Source organism: Homalodisca vitripennis, chromosome 6 (assembly GCF_021130785.1).
Source record: "Homalodisca vitripennis isolate AUS2020 chromosome 6, UT_GWSS_2.1, whole genome shotgun sequence".
In the NCBI taxonomy this organism is placed as follows: Eukaryota; Metazoa; Arthropoda; class Insecta; order Hemiptera; family Cicadellidae; genus Homalodisca; species Homalodisca vitripennis.
In genome coordinates this window covers 32,730,001-32,745,798 of record NC_060212.1, presented here as the reverse complement: position 1 = coordinate 32,745,798, position 15,798 = coordinate 32,730,001, and the positions used below count along the sequence as shown (strand labels likewise).

Here is a 15,798-nt window from a genome sequence, read left to right as displayed (position 1 = left end):
ATTATTATACCATGGGGAGGGGCTATCAGGGGGCAAGTAGTGATTGTTTAATTGTGCCAACAAAATCTTCCAATGACACTTTAAAATCTGTTGGTTCTTCACCTGCTTGGGTTGCCTCTTTTGCCAGGCCTATCTACATGTTCATTGGGACCTATCCCCACATGACTTGGTACCCATTGAAAAGTGAAGTATTTATTACCTCTCATCATGCAGATTGTAATGGCTGATGCCAGATTTTCTTCATAATCTGCTGAACTTGCTGCCTTTATGGCTAGTATAAGCAGCTTTTGAGTCAGAACATACTACAATGTTATCATAATTTTGTTCGTTTGCTATTTCAACAGCTTTCTTTATGGCATACAGTTTCTGCGGAATAGCTGGATGCCTGGTTTGGAAGTTTATATTTGTATTCTATTTTTTAAGTCCTGTATATACACGGCAGAGCCTGCGCCATCAGTGTAAATTCTTAGATAGTTTTCATATTTCTTTCTCATTAATTCTAGAAATAATGCTTTAATGGCTTCTGGTGGGAGTAATGATTTTTTCCCAACTGTGTCATCAATCTGTAGTTCAAATGATATTTTTAAGTTCTTAAGCAGTAGGGGCTATCAACGAATTCCAAAAGATTTGAATCACTTACTGCAATATTGTTTAGATTCGCCAGATTATCTACTGTGTTCACCAGTTCCATGTATAGAGGTTTGGTTTTTTTGACCCAGTACTTATGATGATAAGCTACTGCATGTAAATATCTTATATTCACATAGCATGGGTGTTGTGGATTACTTAGTGTTTTAAACAAATATTTTCTCTGTTAAGAATTCTCTCCTTATATGTAAGGGAGGTAATGCTGCCTCTGCATGCAGAGTATTAGTTGGGGAAGATTTCATAGCTCCGAGAATGCATCTTAAAGCATGGTTTTGGACTATTTGTAGGCTTTTAAGGTTGACTTTTGGGGCATGACCAAAAATAAAGCAACCATACTCCAGCTTAGATCTAATTACACTTTTATATACCTTTGTTAGAAGCTGCGGGTGGACACTAGCCTCCCACAAGCCACTGACCTCAGGATGTCAAGGTCTTTTAGGGATTTGCTTACCAGTGATTGGATGTGCTCCTTAAAGTTTAATTTATTATCGATTATAATACCTAAGATCTTATGGCTATTGACTACAGGAATGACTTGATTGTCAACAGTCAATGTGGGATTTATGATTTCTTTCCTTTTCTACTTATTACGATAATTTTACACTTTCTTGGATTTATATTAAGTGATACCTTTAACAGGTATTGTTCAAGGCTGGACAAGGCTTCTTGGATCCCAGCTGCACTAATGTCTAGCTCTTTATGACTATAGATTAGGGTTATGTCATCTGCGTACAGTAGAGGTTGTACCTGTCTTGGCATATACCTACCGATGTCAGCAGTATACAGTGAAAAATAATATTGGATGAGCACACACCCCTGGGGAAGGCCTCTATATGCAGTTCTGATGAAGGTACCCTGATTGCTGATGAAGGTCAACCTTCTACAACTAAACCATTTAAAAATGTGCATTATAAATTATTCCTAAAAAGTCAACAAAACACAGAAGTTGTAAACATAGAGTAATAAATGTCAACAAAGTTTTTTTCAGACACGTTTTCGTAGGGTATGTTATGGCTTAACTATTGACACTTTGTTTACCACTATTTGATAAAAAAACATGTATGCAACAAAATAAAACAAAACTTTTTCCGTTTTTGTCCCTAATCACCTCGGAGTCCCTATTCACCCCGTAATCCTCTGCAGATCTGGATTTTTTTGGGATGCCCCTGTCATCATTTAAGAGGAGGGCAGCCAATATACTGCATGAGCTTCATTAGTTTATTGTTACATAGCCAGATGTCACTGTTATAAAAAATTATTCTTGTTAATTCTATTGTTGTTACATTTATACATAGTCTACTTACGTTTTCCCTTAAGAATATTATATATTTAATTATATATTTAATACAATATACCAAATATTGTAAAAAGGTGTATTGCCGTTCATTGTAATAAATAAATAAATAAATAAAATAAATAAATACGGTAGTAGAATCAATAATAAGTCCTTTTTGTATTTATCATTTTCAGCAACACCATTAATTTCTTCAAATAATTCTTAATTTTTAAACGTTAATCCTTCAGAAAATATGGGTTTTATTTTTTGGTAATTTCATAACAATTCTCCACAGGGGTATCGACCAAGAACATGAGGCATACATTTAATTTAATTATATAGTTCTCGGCTATAATCACCTACACCGTACCCATTCTTAGATCTGTCTTGAATGCTTAGTTCAGATGCCACACCTTCCACCATCTTCTCATAATCACATTCAGTTAACGTGTCCAAAATAAGAAATAATGTTTTATCGACATTTTTAACGATCTTGCTTTGCTTTAATGAACACCAATATATAAATCCTTTGTTGAAATTTTTTTTATAAATTGATTGGAATTAATTTGATCACGGCTATCTTAATCTTTTACTTCCAGTTTTATCAGATATCTTTAGTTTCATTTTGAACACATTTAACTTTATTTTTATAGCCTTATGATTATTTACTTTAATCAGACTTGACAGAACATAGTGTTTATATTAAATGTAAATTTAGATATGTCACCCTGTTCGCCCTCTAAATTTTTAACTCTTTGTACTTCTTATTTGGCAACACTACAAGGTGATGCACATCTTTCAGCTGTTTTTGACACATTAACGCCTGCTGAGTGCTATGTCAATAACCTAATATTTACATTACTTCAAGGTAAAATAATTAGTTATTTGTTTAATTTAGATGCAGATATTTCCGTAGAAGTGGTCTACGTTGGTGCTGAAGAAAACTAAAAATTGTTTAAAACTGCAACATATCTTAGGTAGAAAATTCCAATATAAAATACGATATCCAAAAGAACAGCTTTACAGTTTTGCCGATAACCTGTCTTGCTTATCTGAGAAAATCTTAGTCTTATTGTGTAGCTGGTACAAAAGTTAGTATGAATAAATTATGTTACTAAATAACATCAAAATCAAAGCTCAACCTGCATCAGCAGTCAACAAGATATAGTGATATTGATACATAGTGTAAAGCGGAATGTGCATCAGTGCAGGAAACAAATAAGTAAATAAACATTGAAAAACAAGCCAAACGTACACGATTTATATCAATTATAGTACAGGAAATCATCTAATATCAGCAATCTTCAACTGATTAGTCAATATATCGGCTACCTTACTACAGGATTAACTTTCCGAGTGATAATTTAAGTTATTTTATTAAGTGCCTGGCCATTTTCAAACATAACCCTACTTGGTTTTCAAATATTAGCCTATATGTTATACATTCAATTATTCATAAAACCATGCTTAGTTTCATAAATAAAAAACAATGGAGAAAAATAAGCAGACCAGTTTTTTTATATCAATATTATGAAACAGCCTAATTAAAAATATATGTAGCCTATCATTGTGAGCACAATCTCAAATTATACAAACATCCCCGTAATCTTGTCAGAATATTGATTTTCATATAAAGATGAAATGGCAGTTAGCTTCAGGAAACTAAATTAAATAGCTATAAAATACCATAAACTGTTTTTCTTGGATTTAAGACATTAGACTGGTTCTGACAAATGTGTTTGGATAACCATTCAACTACAGTTTAAAAGGGGTTGCACATTGCTATCCAGGATATAGCTTTTACAAAAAGGGGTTACAAAAATCTAGGATATTTTTAATGGTTCTCTTATGTATTTTTAAAGTTAACGTAGTCAATGTTATTTTCAATAAGTACCCTAAGTATCGATAGTTCTGTCATCCAATATATTAAATATTGATGATTAAATATATAAAGCAATATAACATCCAGATCATCTCCATTTCTGTTAAAAATTGGTAATTCTGTGCAATTAACTTACTGGGTCAACTTTAATTTCATTAAAATTGTAGAATGACGATCAGGTAATTCTCAAAAAGTAAGAAATATGAAAATTAAGTGTCGGAAAGCCATCCTTGACGTTGCTGAGTGTTAAGAAGGCTGAGTGTTGTGTCCTTATATAGTGTGAATTGATTCTTGGCTCCTGTATTATTAGGATAAATCTTATATTGAATCTTATCCAGGCTATTTACTTTATACTGCTCTATTATTTCATGTGGGTTGAGTACAATAAGTGGACTCCAGTTTTTTATATCAAAACTATCAAACAATATTTAATTATTATGCCCATTTATTTATTTATTTATTATTATTTCAACGGCATCCGCCAATATACAATAATTTCACAACATTTTCATGCAACTTAAATATAACATCAACAAAATAAATAACAACTAATTAAATTACAGAAAGTAGTGATTATGCAGTGGAATAATAAATAAGTATTAAGATTTGTGAAATAATGTTACAATAGTGAAAAATCACAAACATCATCTCCAACTGATATTAAGGGGAAAAAACTCTATCACTCATTACTGTTGCAGTCTCTTTTTAAGGTGTGCGATGCTGTCATAAAACATATCACCATCGGAAGGAATGCTGTTTCCACGCCTATGAAGTCGAGCAATAGGACCGTGATAGCTGTAATTGTTTGAGTGGTGGCAGGTTGAAAACATATTCCTGGATCTGGTTCCAGCAGGCACCAAGAGGGATATCCTACTCAGAAGCTCTGGTGAATCGATCGCCCCGTTGATAAGCTTGTGCAGGAAAATAATATCAAACATTCTCCTTCTGCACTCCAGCGTAGGCAGAAGAAATTCCTGCTCAAGTGCGGGGACAGAGACCTCCCGATAGGCTGCACCTCTCCGGACTCCTTGAAGTCTGCAAAATTTGTTTTGAATACTCTGTAGTTTGTGAATATGAGATGCGTAATGAGGGGACCAAACAAGAGTACAATATTCCAGATTAGGCCGAACTAAAGCCTTATACAAGAGCAGTAGTGTCTTGTCACCGAACGTCCCTCTAGACATTCGAAAAATGAATCCTAGCATTTTGTTTGCCTTCAAAGATACCGCATCAATGTGTGCATCGGGTGACAAATTTGTAGTCAAACTTACTCCAAGGTCGTTTATCGAGGTCACTCGCTTGATGTCGCCGGATACAGTGTAATTGAAAGCAACAGGATTCTTCAGACGACAGCAGGTGATTGTAAGACATTTGGTTGAGTTAATGACCATCTTATTATCATCGCACCACTCAGCAATTAGGTTCAGATCACGTTGAAGATTGAGACAGTCATCACGAGAGTAGATTTCTTTGAATATCTTGAGGTCATCTGCCCATCAATATAATCAACCAATAGTAATTAATTGGAACAATAACTAAATCATCTGCACCAACTGTACACACATTTTCATATTCTAAACAGAATTTTTTCTGTACATAACTTCTTTTAATTAGAAAACTATACAAAATAACACTAAAAGACAATTCACTGTGTCTTTGTTGGTTTCAAGATGTTTGTTTTGTTGTTAAGTTATATTTATTATTTAAATGACATTTTCCTGATCATCCGTCTTAATCTTTTGTTTGATTAATGGTTATGGGTTTTTTTTTTTAATTAATGTAACATTACGTATTGTTTAAACTATTTATATTAATTTGAAACATGTGATTTTAGTTTCGTATTTTTGGTAATTCTAAGCAATATATGGGTCAACCTCGATTTTTCTTATATTACAATATAATGTTCCAATAGTCAATTAGAAAAGGAAATGACTAGAATTTCTTGCCGGAAAGCAGTTATAGGGAGCAGGCAACTCATATTACAATATAATGTTCCAATAGTCAATTAGAAAAGGAAATGACTAGAATTTCTTGCTGGAAAGCAGTTATAGGGAGCAGGCAACCGCGAGAATTACCTATTAGTGATCAGGGGCACTGATGTGATCTGGGCTTCAAATTTGGAACAACTCGAGTTAATTTTTTTTTCTAAAAGAGCAAGCAGCGCGAAGCGCTGCGCAGCGGGCAAGCATCGTGCTTGATCTTCGTCTATACTGAATTGATTCAGGCCAAAGGAATGACACAGATTCCTTTACCAGATTTTTACGGAGATTTTGTATTGGGCGGATTATATTGGTTTACTTTGCTTTCCAGCACGTAATTATGTGTTTAAAATTGTTTTACATACATTAACTACATTATATTGTAATATGTAATAACAATTTATCAGAAATTTTTAATAAAAAAAAGGATCACGCACGATGCCTGCCCGCTGCGCAGCGCTTCGCGCTGCTTGCTCTTGTGGAAAAAAAATTAACTCTAGTAGTTTCAAATTTGAAGCCCAGATCACGTCAGTGCCCCTGATCACTAATAGGTAACTCTAAGCAATATATGACCGTCTGGCGGTTGCCTGCTCTCTATAACTGCTTTCCGGCAAGAAATTCTAGTCATTTACTTTTCTAATTGACTATTGGAACATTATATTGTAATATGAGAAAAATCGAGGTTGACCCATATATTGCTTAGAATTACCGTATTTTTTATACATTGATATCTGTTAATAGTTCTGTTATTCGATATATAAAGTATCGATGATTGTAATAAGCGATATACAAATCTGATCCGCTTATTGTACTCTGCCCTTTAATGTAACTGACATTATACCATAGAAATATAATTTGTCTTGTATTTTACTTTGTTTTTAACAGAAATTAATAAGGCACTTCCAATTGAATACTTATGACTAATACTAAGTAGACTATCTTAATATAGCTCTTAATTTTCCAGAGAACCTTTGTATTATTTCCTATTTAGCTGTTAGAATAGTTGAGTGCCAATTTTATTATCAATGTATAGACATATTTAACATCACCTTTCACTGAAAAGAATCATCTAATGATTACCCTAAATAGGCTAATGTGTTTTTCTTGTAAATTGTTCATTAATTACTAATATATTTACTGAGCCCATGACTTTAAACAGAATGGGAGGAGCCAATGATGTTTGGGATGAAATCCAAAATGATGGTAAGTCTTTTAAATATATTAGAATAAGAACTTAACTAAGTTTCAAACACAATATCGTTACATTTTGAGCTTTTTAAGCATTATTTCTAATAGCTACAAACACAACCAAGACCGGTTTTATAGGGTTGTTATTAGATTATCAATAGAAAAATATTTCATGTTATAGTCTTTCTCTAAAATAATGTTACCGTATGAGAAATTAAACAAGGATTTATTATAATGTATCGTTTTTAACTATGCTAAACAGTATTGTTTTATAGCAGGGGTTTTCAACCATTCAGGATTTTTGCTTTCCTTAGTACACTGAAATTTGATCACACCTACCCTCTACCCATCATCACCTTATGTGGTCAATACAGTAGTAAGATTCAAATTTTTACTTTTAGGGCAGGGTAGATTTTGCAATGCTATTAATTTTAGAATTAAATATTTGATAATTCTTCAACAAAACATTTAATATCACCTCAAACACCTTTTTGAATAGTCTTTTCCTACACTTATTGCCACCAGAACGTTTTGTAAATAAAACAATGAAACATAGAACAAACAATAATTTTTTTATAAAATCTATAAAAGTTAGCTAATAACGGTATTATATCACTCACTTTGTAACTTAGTGAGAAGCTAGCTTTGTTTGTTACAAGTTTTTAAATACCTGGATTTAGCAGCGACAAAGCACATCCCAGATCACTTTTGACATCCAGTTTTACTCAATATTTTGAATTTAAATAAGCCACTGTTGAAAATTAAGACTCACAGAGGTGTTTAGATGAGAATTATACTAACAACTTTGCAGCTTACTGTTATTTGTAAATTCATTAATTTGATTTAACGAGCAAAACAAATATAAGCGAGCAAAACAAATATAAGCAACTTGCTGGTAAACAAGAAGATAACTCAACCAAAAATATTCAACATCCATATTTTGGAATTCTGCCTTTTACTTGAGAATCACATTTTATGTTGATTGCCTGTTCCTTAATGTGATCAGAAAGTACATTCAAATAGATTTTAAATGGATCTGATGTGAACTTAAATTGCCAGCTCTCTGTCCTAACATCTGGCAAATACTGTCCAATTTAATTTTAAAGTTGTACCAAATGGTGATGTAAGGTCTTAAAATTTGTTGACAAATTGCAGCAGTAGATGTACCTTCAACAGCTTTCTTGTTTTCCATTCGAAAACTTCCAACACAATAGAGTTTCAAATGTCTAGGCCGCATTGCATCATTACTTACAACAGCATTGCAACTGGATTAATAATAACCGTTTATGGTAATGGAATTGAATCGATATTTAATTTTATCATAACTATACAGTCTTTTCTTTTCCATTGATCTGGCCATTTTTAGGCCTACTACAAAAACACAACTTGTTTGGCCCTACTTTTTATGTTTACTTTATTTAACAAACTGCAGTATATACTACACCAATAAACCATGTAAGCATCAACAATCACTCAATAAACAAACTTACATCTGAGCATTACAAGAATCACTTACAAGCTGTATTCCCTCACCACTTTCCCATTATTATAATACACTGATGCCTCTTTTAAAATGTTCTGCCCTTCCCCAGGGGAGTGCACCCTCTAGGTTGAGAACCGCTGTTCTATAGAATTTCATTAATGTAGTTCAAAATGTATACCGTACCTTCTTGGGAATTGTGATTAATTTTTGTGTCATATTTTCAGACTATTTAAAACAAATAGTTTACAAGGACTCCAGTACAGATCAACCGGTGTCTTTGACCTCAGTCCAAGCAATCAGTGCGACATTGGCAGTATCAGAACAACTGTCTAGATTAACGCATGGTAAGTATTGTGTTATCCTCACCTGTAAACTGTGTTTAGTAGCAAATCGTGAAATTTGTTTGTCAGTACTTAAATAAGTATTTGATAGAGTTTTGTACTTTTTTATCAGCCAATTAGTTTTGTTAGAAAAGAATGAGTTAATGTGTTAAATAATCGAAAGCCTAGTAATGCACTTCTTTAGTTACCTATTGTACAGAAGCTTAAACTAAAAGGTGAAAACCAACTTTTGTAAAAACCAAATAAAATGTACAGATCCAGTTAATGAGATTGATGTTTCACACAGTTTGTTAAGAGCCAGCTGTAGTAAAATTGACCTTGGGTTTTTCACCGTAAGAACAACGATAAACCTTATGCAGTTTCATGCCCTTTTTTTGTTCTCTTAGGACAAGAAGCTTATAAACTGCACTTAGTCCTATAAGAACCTTAGGGCTGCTTTCAGAGTGGCAGGATATTCAGGATGGGTAAGGTTAGGGGGTAGGGGCCACCTCCTATTGAGATCCATGAGGTAAAATTAGTGCACTAATCTCAAAGTCATGTCCCCCCGGAAGAAGGGGAGGCCAGCTCTGAACCAGCTTCTCCAGTCAAAGCAGGCAGGAGCGGCACACTCTTGTTGAGGCTAGCAAAGACCTCCGACACTTAGGGAATGAACCACCACCAACTCCAATGGTCATCTCCCGCAGTAGACTAGACCTATCGAATTACCCTTGCACCCCAGAATCTCAACATTTGCAGTTAGTGATGTGCCACTCCTGGACATGCATAAGGTTGCCCAGATTTAAGTGACACATCGGTTTTTGCTGTGCCCAGTGGTAGGTTTAACTGGAAGGTATAAACCAGCCAGAAGTGATCCCTGCTGAATTTTTATTCCCTTACTTTTTGTTTTAGAATTATGAAAGATGACTCATTTTAAAGATATATATAACACATCCATACGCTGTTTAGTTTATCAATTTTTTTATGGGTTATTACATCAAAATCTTAAAATTTGTTGTACTTTATCATTTAAATCTTCAAAATCTAATCAACAAAAACTAAAAAGCGATTAGATGTTTATTAATTATATCTTTAAAATAAGTCATTTCCTTAAACGCATCAATCAAAATTAATGGTGTAAAACTGTATGAAGTTTTAGACTATTTAAACATTATAATACAGGTTCATACTCAATGCCTTGTTTAGAATGTTTCACTAAAATTTTCCACATCAAGCAAAGTGACGTAAGAAGCAATTAAAAGTCAATAGCAATAGGAAAGTAATACAGTTTTTACGGTTGACATTGTGTTTGCAGGAATCAACCTGTTGGAGCGGGAGTTGCACGTCCAGGTATTGGAGAATCATGAACATCTGGTCTCTCAGGCAATGTGGGTCGACAGGCTGGAGACCATACTTGCCGACATGCAGGCCAATGTCCAGGTCAGTTAGAACCAGATTATCTTTCTGACTGATCAATAGTTCTGAATCAGGTTTAGCCATCATATTTTTTTGTGTTGGCAGGTCAAATTTGGCTGATTTGTAAAGGTTATTTAAAATCACTCTCAGACATGTTATTTTGTTTTCTCATAAATATACTCGTTGTATATAGTTTTTCAGCATAAAACATAGAATGTAGATAAGTTATTTGTAAAGTATGATTGTCTTACATTGGAAAAAAATGGACAAAAATTTTATATCGCTCCAAAATTTTGTTGAATATTTATATGTGTAGTTTATTATTCTTCATTGTGAGCATGCATTATTTCTTGTTTGTCCTTAGAGCCTAATTCTCATCAGTGTTATTAAAAAGTTAATCCTTAAGAGACAATTTTCGGACATAGCGGAAGTAACGAAAACAATAGATTATGATTATTTTGTAACATATTTTGATGAAATGTTCTTGAAACACCATAAGTAGTTAACAAAACTAAAGACATATTGTGGTTTTGTATAATATGTGACATGGTGTTCATATTATCTATGTATGTACTCCATAACGTAGATATGTATGGAAAACAGCTGCCGACAGTAAACAGACAATTACTAAGTATTTTTCTGAAACCTTTAGTGTGAAAACCCATTAATGGATAAATTAGTAACAAAATTTCATGATTTGTAAGTAATAGTTGTCTTAAATATTATTTTTTCCATGTATATGATGTTGAGTGGTAGAGAGAGCTTAATAGCCTTAACTCCGCCTCTTTAATAAAGGTATTTTTCATTTCATTCATTCCATTCATTTCATTCATTCCATTCATTTCATTCATTCCATTCATTTCATTCATTCCATTCATTTCATTCATTCCATTCATTTCAATCATTGCATTCATTTAATTTCATATATCGCCGAACGTTTGAAGCATTTATAAACGGATATCAGCTGTTGAGCAGTAAATAAACAGATGATTGTTAAAATGTATTGTAAGTAAATTGTATATATTTAAGAAGTGAATTTTAAAATTATCAAATATAAATACAATGTGTAGGTTATGTGATTTATAATTCTAAAAATATCACCACTTCCTTGAGACTCTTTAAATCTCATTAAAATAGCCTGATATGTTTGGCTTTTTTTCTTTTTTTTCGTCATTGAGTCGTCTCCACACGGTTAGATAAATTATATTAGAATTATGTTTAAATAAATATGATTTGCTATAAAAAATAGCTTAACCGGCCATTACCTCTTGACGTTTGTTTCCCAGAGGCTTCTATCGTCTGTGGAGCGATTAAGAAGTAAAGTGGTGGAACCTTTCAACAAGCTGGAGACGCAGACGGTGATGTTGTCTCGGCTGCACGCCACCTCAGATCTATTACGGCGTACGTCCCGCATACAGCAGCTGACTAAACGGTTGGCAAATAGCGATGCTGTGCGTGCAGCAACTATCATAAATGAACTAGGTGAGTGCATCGCAGAGGGTTTAACCCTTTGAGTGCCAAGCACATTTGAGGGGGTGGCCCGGTCAGTGCCAAGCACTTCTTTGGTATTTGTTTAGTGTTCCAGTAAATAATTCATAACTTTTCAAAAATAAACATAATGGGATAATTATGTAGGGTGAAAAGTAGGCTATACAGTATAATATTTATTTTATTAGTACAATGTGTTGAAATTTAAAATATAAAAAATGTTATTTATTTATTTTTATGTGTCTTTTTTATTGTTCCTTATATATATATATATATATATATATATATATATATATATATATATATATATATAAGTATATAAGTTGGCATATATGTTATATATATATATATATATGATTATTTACATATAACATATATACCAACTTTTAAAAAAGCCACTGTATGTATAATTGAGTTTTAAATTTGTTATATTAGTGCAAAATATTGATAATTTGCACCCATAAATAAGTTGACTATAATATTTGGCAAATAGCTTTTACCAGCTGCAACAAATAAAATCAAATTAGATCATCTATTTATATTTTATTTATTTTGAATAAAATGTGATTAAGTACGATGCAACTAAATGTAGTAACAGAATAATAAAATTTTCTTTTTTTTTAAAGCAGATCTAGTTGACCCTCGGCACTTTTTAGAATTACCGGCGGATCTCATCAAATCTTGGCACTCAAAGAATAACCATAACCTTCTTTTAGGGTTATGGTTGTAGCATCAGTATTATTGAACACAAGTTTTGTAGGTTTTGATGATACAACTTTAAATATTGCTGATGAACCTGTTCAATGATTATGTAAACATTGACTGCAGCCAACTTCACAGGTCACTTTTGTTGAACTGCAGGTCAAAATGCCCCCAAGACTTCATGACTCATTTATATTTTAGCCTCCTGGAGAATGTATGATGAACAATACCATACAGGTCCGAAAAGGACTGTTTTATCTATAACTGTGACAAATGCTTTTTGGTCTCTAGTCTTCTTAAGTCTGCATAATTCAGGCTCTGCTATTTAATTTAAATCTGGTGATCTTTATAGTCTTTATTCAGCAGCCAAGCAATGTGTTTTGCAGCCACATGATTAATTTTAATTCTTTGTATAAAAAAGGTTCCAAACTGGATAAATTGTGGTTTTGGTTGACTGCTGCCGCACACATTAAACATTTTCAGGATTTCTTTTCTTTGCCTGATGGCTTAGATCTTTGAATGGATAACTGGAATGGTCTACCTCCATTGGAAATCTATTTATTTTGTTTAATTGTGTGCTCAAATTCGAAGATGTAAACAGTGAATGGATGTACTATTAATACAAACCTCTTTAAACCACTTCCAAATTCAAATGCTTTCCATCTTTCGAACATTGCAAATACTCCAATATCATTGGTTACACTCCATCCTATATGCCCAATCGTTTTCCTATCCTTCAAGTAAACACTGTGGCCAGTATACAAGCTGCTTCTGGTCATTCATCTAACATAAGATTGACTTGTTTTGTTTTGCAACTTAAACAAGTAAGTCAGTGCCATTGTATCAGATGAGTTGTGTCGAGACGTAGACCTGTCCGGCCTGGACATCCTGCAGGAAGACTTGCGTCTGATGAGGACAGAGACACAGCGAGTGGAGCGAGAGGCACAGCAGATGCTTGCGCAAGGTCTCAACACCCTCAGTCAGCAAGAGGTACGCTCATTAGAATAGAAGAGCTCAAAATGATTTCTTTAACTCCCTGAAAGTTTTTGACATAATTATGTTCATATCTATTGCATAAAAATGTGCTACTGACATATTACGTATTTTTATATTGTTCCTGTTTTATTCTATTGTCTGCTGTAATTAACCCCTTCACAGTTTTTGATGTAATTATGTTCATAGCGATTGCGTAAAAGTGTGCTACTGACATAATTTAACGCTTTGTTAACCTATATTGTTCCTGTTTTATTCTGTTGTCTTCTGTAATATTGCACAAGAAGCATTTCTTTGACAGCCACGCTTCTCTCAAGTAGTTTTGGTGGTTTTTACTAGATGCCAGCACTTTGTTGCTCCTTTGTCACGAATATTTGTACCTTGGTGAGTACGCTGTAGTCACACAGTGCAGACAGTTTTAGAGTGTTGTTGTTGCATCCTGAAGTATTTTACAGTTCTATTTCTAGTGTTTATTGTACCATGGAAATATACAAAAAACAAATAGACGATTGGCTTTGTTTTCAATATGATTATAACACGAACGTGGATAGTGAAAATGACTTAGTGAACAATATATAAAAAAATAACAAACACTGCTACTGTTTATGCATAAAATATATATATACAGTAAAAGCCCGCTAATCCGGCATCCAATGGTTCGGCACTTTTCATTCATCCGGCACCGTCTAAAAAAATCGCGTAAATGAGATATTTTAACCGCACTGTGAAACGTACAGTTCGCAAGAGCGCTCGGAAAGGTTCGTGCTCAGTCGGAAGGGATCGTATGTGACGCAGCAGCTGTGTGTGAGGGGGTTCAGGGCCACTTGCCGAGTGTTCCGCCGTACGTGTTTGTCTAGCGTCTAGCATCTGCCTCAGTCTCAGTCCACTGTCAGCTCGTACTTGAGTGCAGTCGTGAGTGTTGTGCTCGTTCATATTGTGTTTTAACTTTCTCAAAGTTGTGCCCTATGTTTTTTCCAAGCCCGGCTCATCCACCAGCAAAGTTGGAAATAAACGTAAGCATGTCCACACTTACCATTCAACAAAAGCTAGAAATTATAAGACGTGTAGACAAAGGTGAAAGTATAATGAATGCTAATGGAAGAATTCAACATTGGTTCATCAACAATGTATGACATCAAGAAGAATAAAGAAAAGTTACTTAAATTTAACTCTCAAACTACAAATGTCAAAGACATGCAGTCTCGACAAACTTTTAAAAAAACCTAAACTTGACGAAATTTAATTCAAATGGTTTAGCGCTAAGCGATCTGAAGGAAAGCCTGTGACTGGGCCCATGATCATGGAAAAAGCTAAACAGTTCCGTGAGGAATTAAAAATAGATGAGAAAGAATGTGCCTTCTCTGATGGTTGGCTGCACCGATTTAAAAATCGACACGGAATACAGAAGCTTGATGTAGCTGGGGAGCTCCGATCAGCCGACCAAAATGCGGCTGAAGAATATAAAGCTGAATTTGAAAATCTAGTTGAAGACTACGATTTGTCAGCATGCCGGATTTACAACGCTGATGAAACTGGCCTACTTTGGCGTTGTTTTGCCTAATTCGAATTTGGCAGCAGGGGATGAGAAATGTGCCAAAGACCGTTTTTGACAAATTTTGGTCTGTGGCAATGCCTCAGGGGACCACATGTTGACGCCTTTCGTCATCGGAAAAGCAAAAAAGCCAATACCTCTGAAAGGCATTACCCACCTACCCGTAATATACGATGCTCAATCCAATGCGTGGATGAACTCCGATTTATTTAGAAATTGGTTTTTCCACCACTTCGTCCCCATTTGTAAAAGACAATCTGAAAAAACCGTAGCTTACCTGAAGACAGCAAGGTTGTGCTCATCCTAGACAATTGCAGAGCTCACCCTGCAGCGTCTGAGTTGATATCGGGAAATATTTTTACTGCATACCTCCCGGCAAATGTCACGTCCTTGATTCAGCCAATGGATCAAGGAGTGATTCAGAACTTTGAATGGTTTTACAGAGCGTCCTTTCTTCAAGGCCTGATAAACTCAGAGTGTACGGTGGTTGATTTTCAGAAAAAATTCAACATAAAAGATGCAATTTTCGGAATCGCCTTGGCATGGAAAAAAGGTCAAGCCCACCACTCTACAGAAATCTTGGCGAAAACTATGGCCAGCTGCCTGCCAAGAAGAGGACATTGCTGTTTCAGTCGACAATGAAGCAATACTGGACTTGGTGGCCCACAGTTCCCAAGACGAAATAAGGAAAGTGCCACAAGAAGAAATCTTGGAGTGGATACACATTGATTGCGACGAGCCAGTTGAAGAAGAAATTACGGATGAAACTGCTCATCAAAAGTGTACTTGGACCTCAGTCAGAGCCTCATCCTGTGGAGTGCGAATCAGATGATGAAGAGGGAGCAGATGATGATCCAACACCCGTGCCTACGTG

The 15,798-nt window shown here is 34.4% G+C and overlaps 1 protein-coding gene across 1 annotated transcript in view; it reads left to right on the top strand.

Annotated features, from left to right (window-relative positions):
• Positions 1-6,852: 6,852 nt before the first annotated feature.
• LOC124364227 (conserved oligomeric Golgi complex subunit 5) overlaps positions 6,853-15,798 on the top strand; it is a 23,262-nt gene continuing 14,316 nt past the window's right edge. Inside the window, exons 1-5 of the mRNA XM_046819549.1 lie at positions 6,853-6,988; positions 8,681-8,800; positions 10,089-10,213; positions 11,476-11,671; positions 13,227-13,369. Coding sequence (XP_046675505.1) covers positions 6,931-6,988; positions 8,681-8,800; positions 10,089-10,213; positions 11,476-11,671; positions 13,227-13,369 — 642 coding nt within the window. The 5' untranslated portion in view covers positions 6,853-6,930. The remainder of the gene's footprint in view (positions 6,989-8,680; positions 8,801-10,088; positions 10,214-11,475; positions 11,672-13,226; positions 13,370-15,798) is intronic.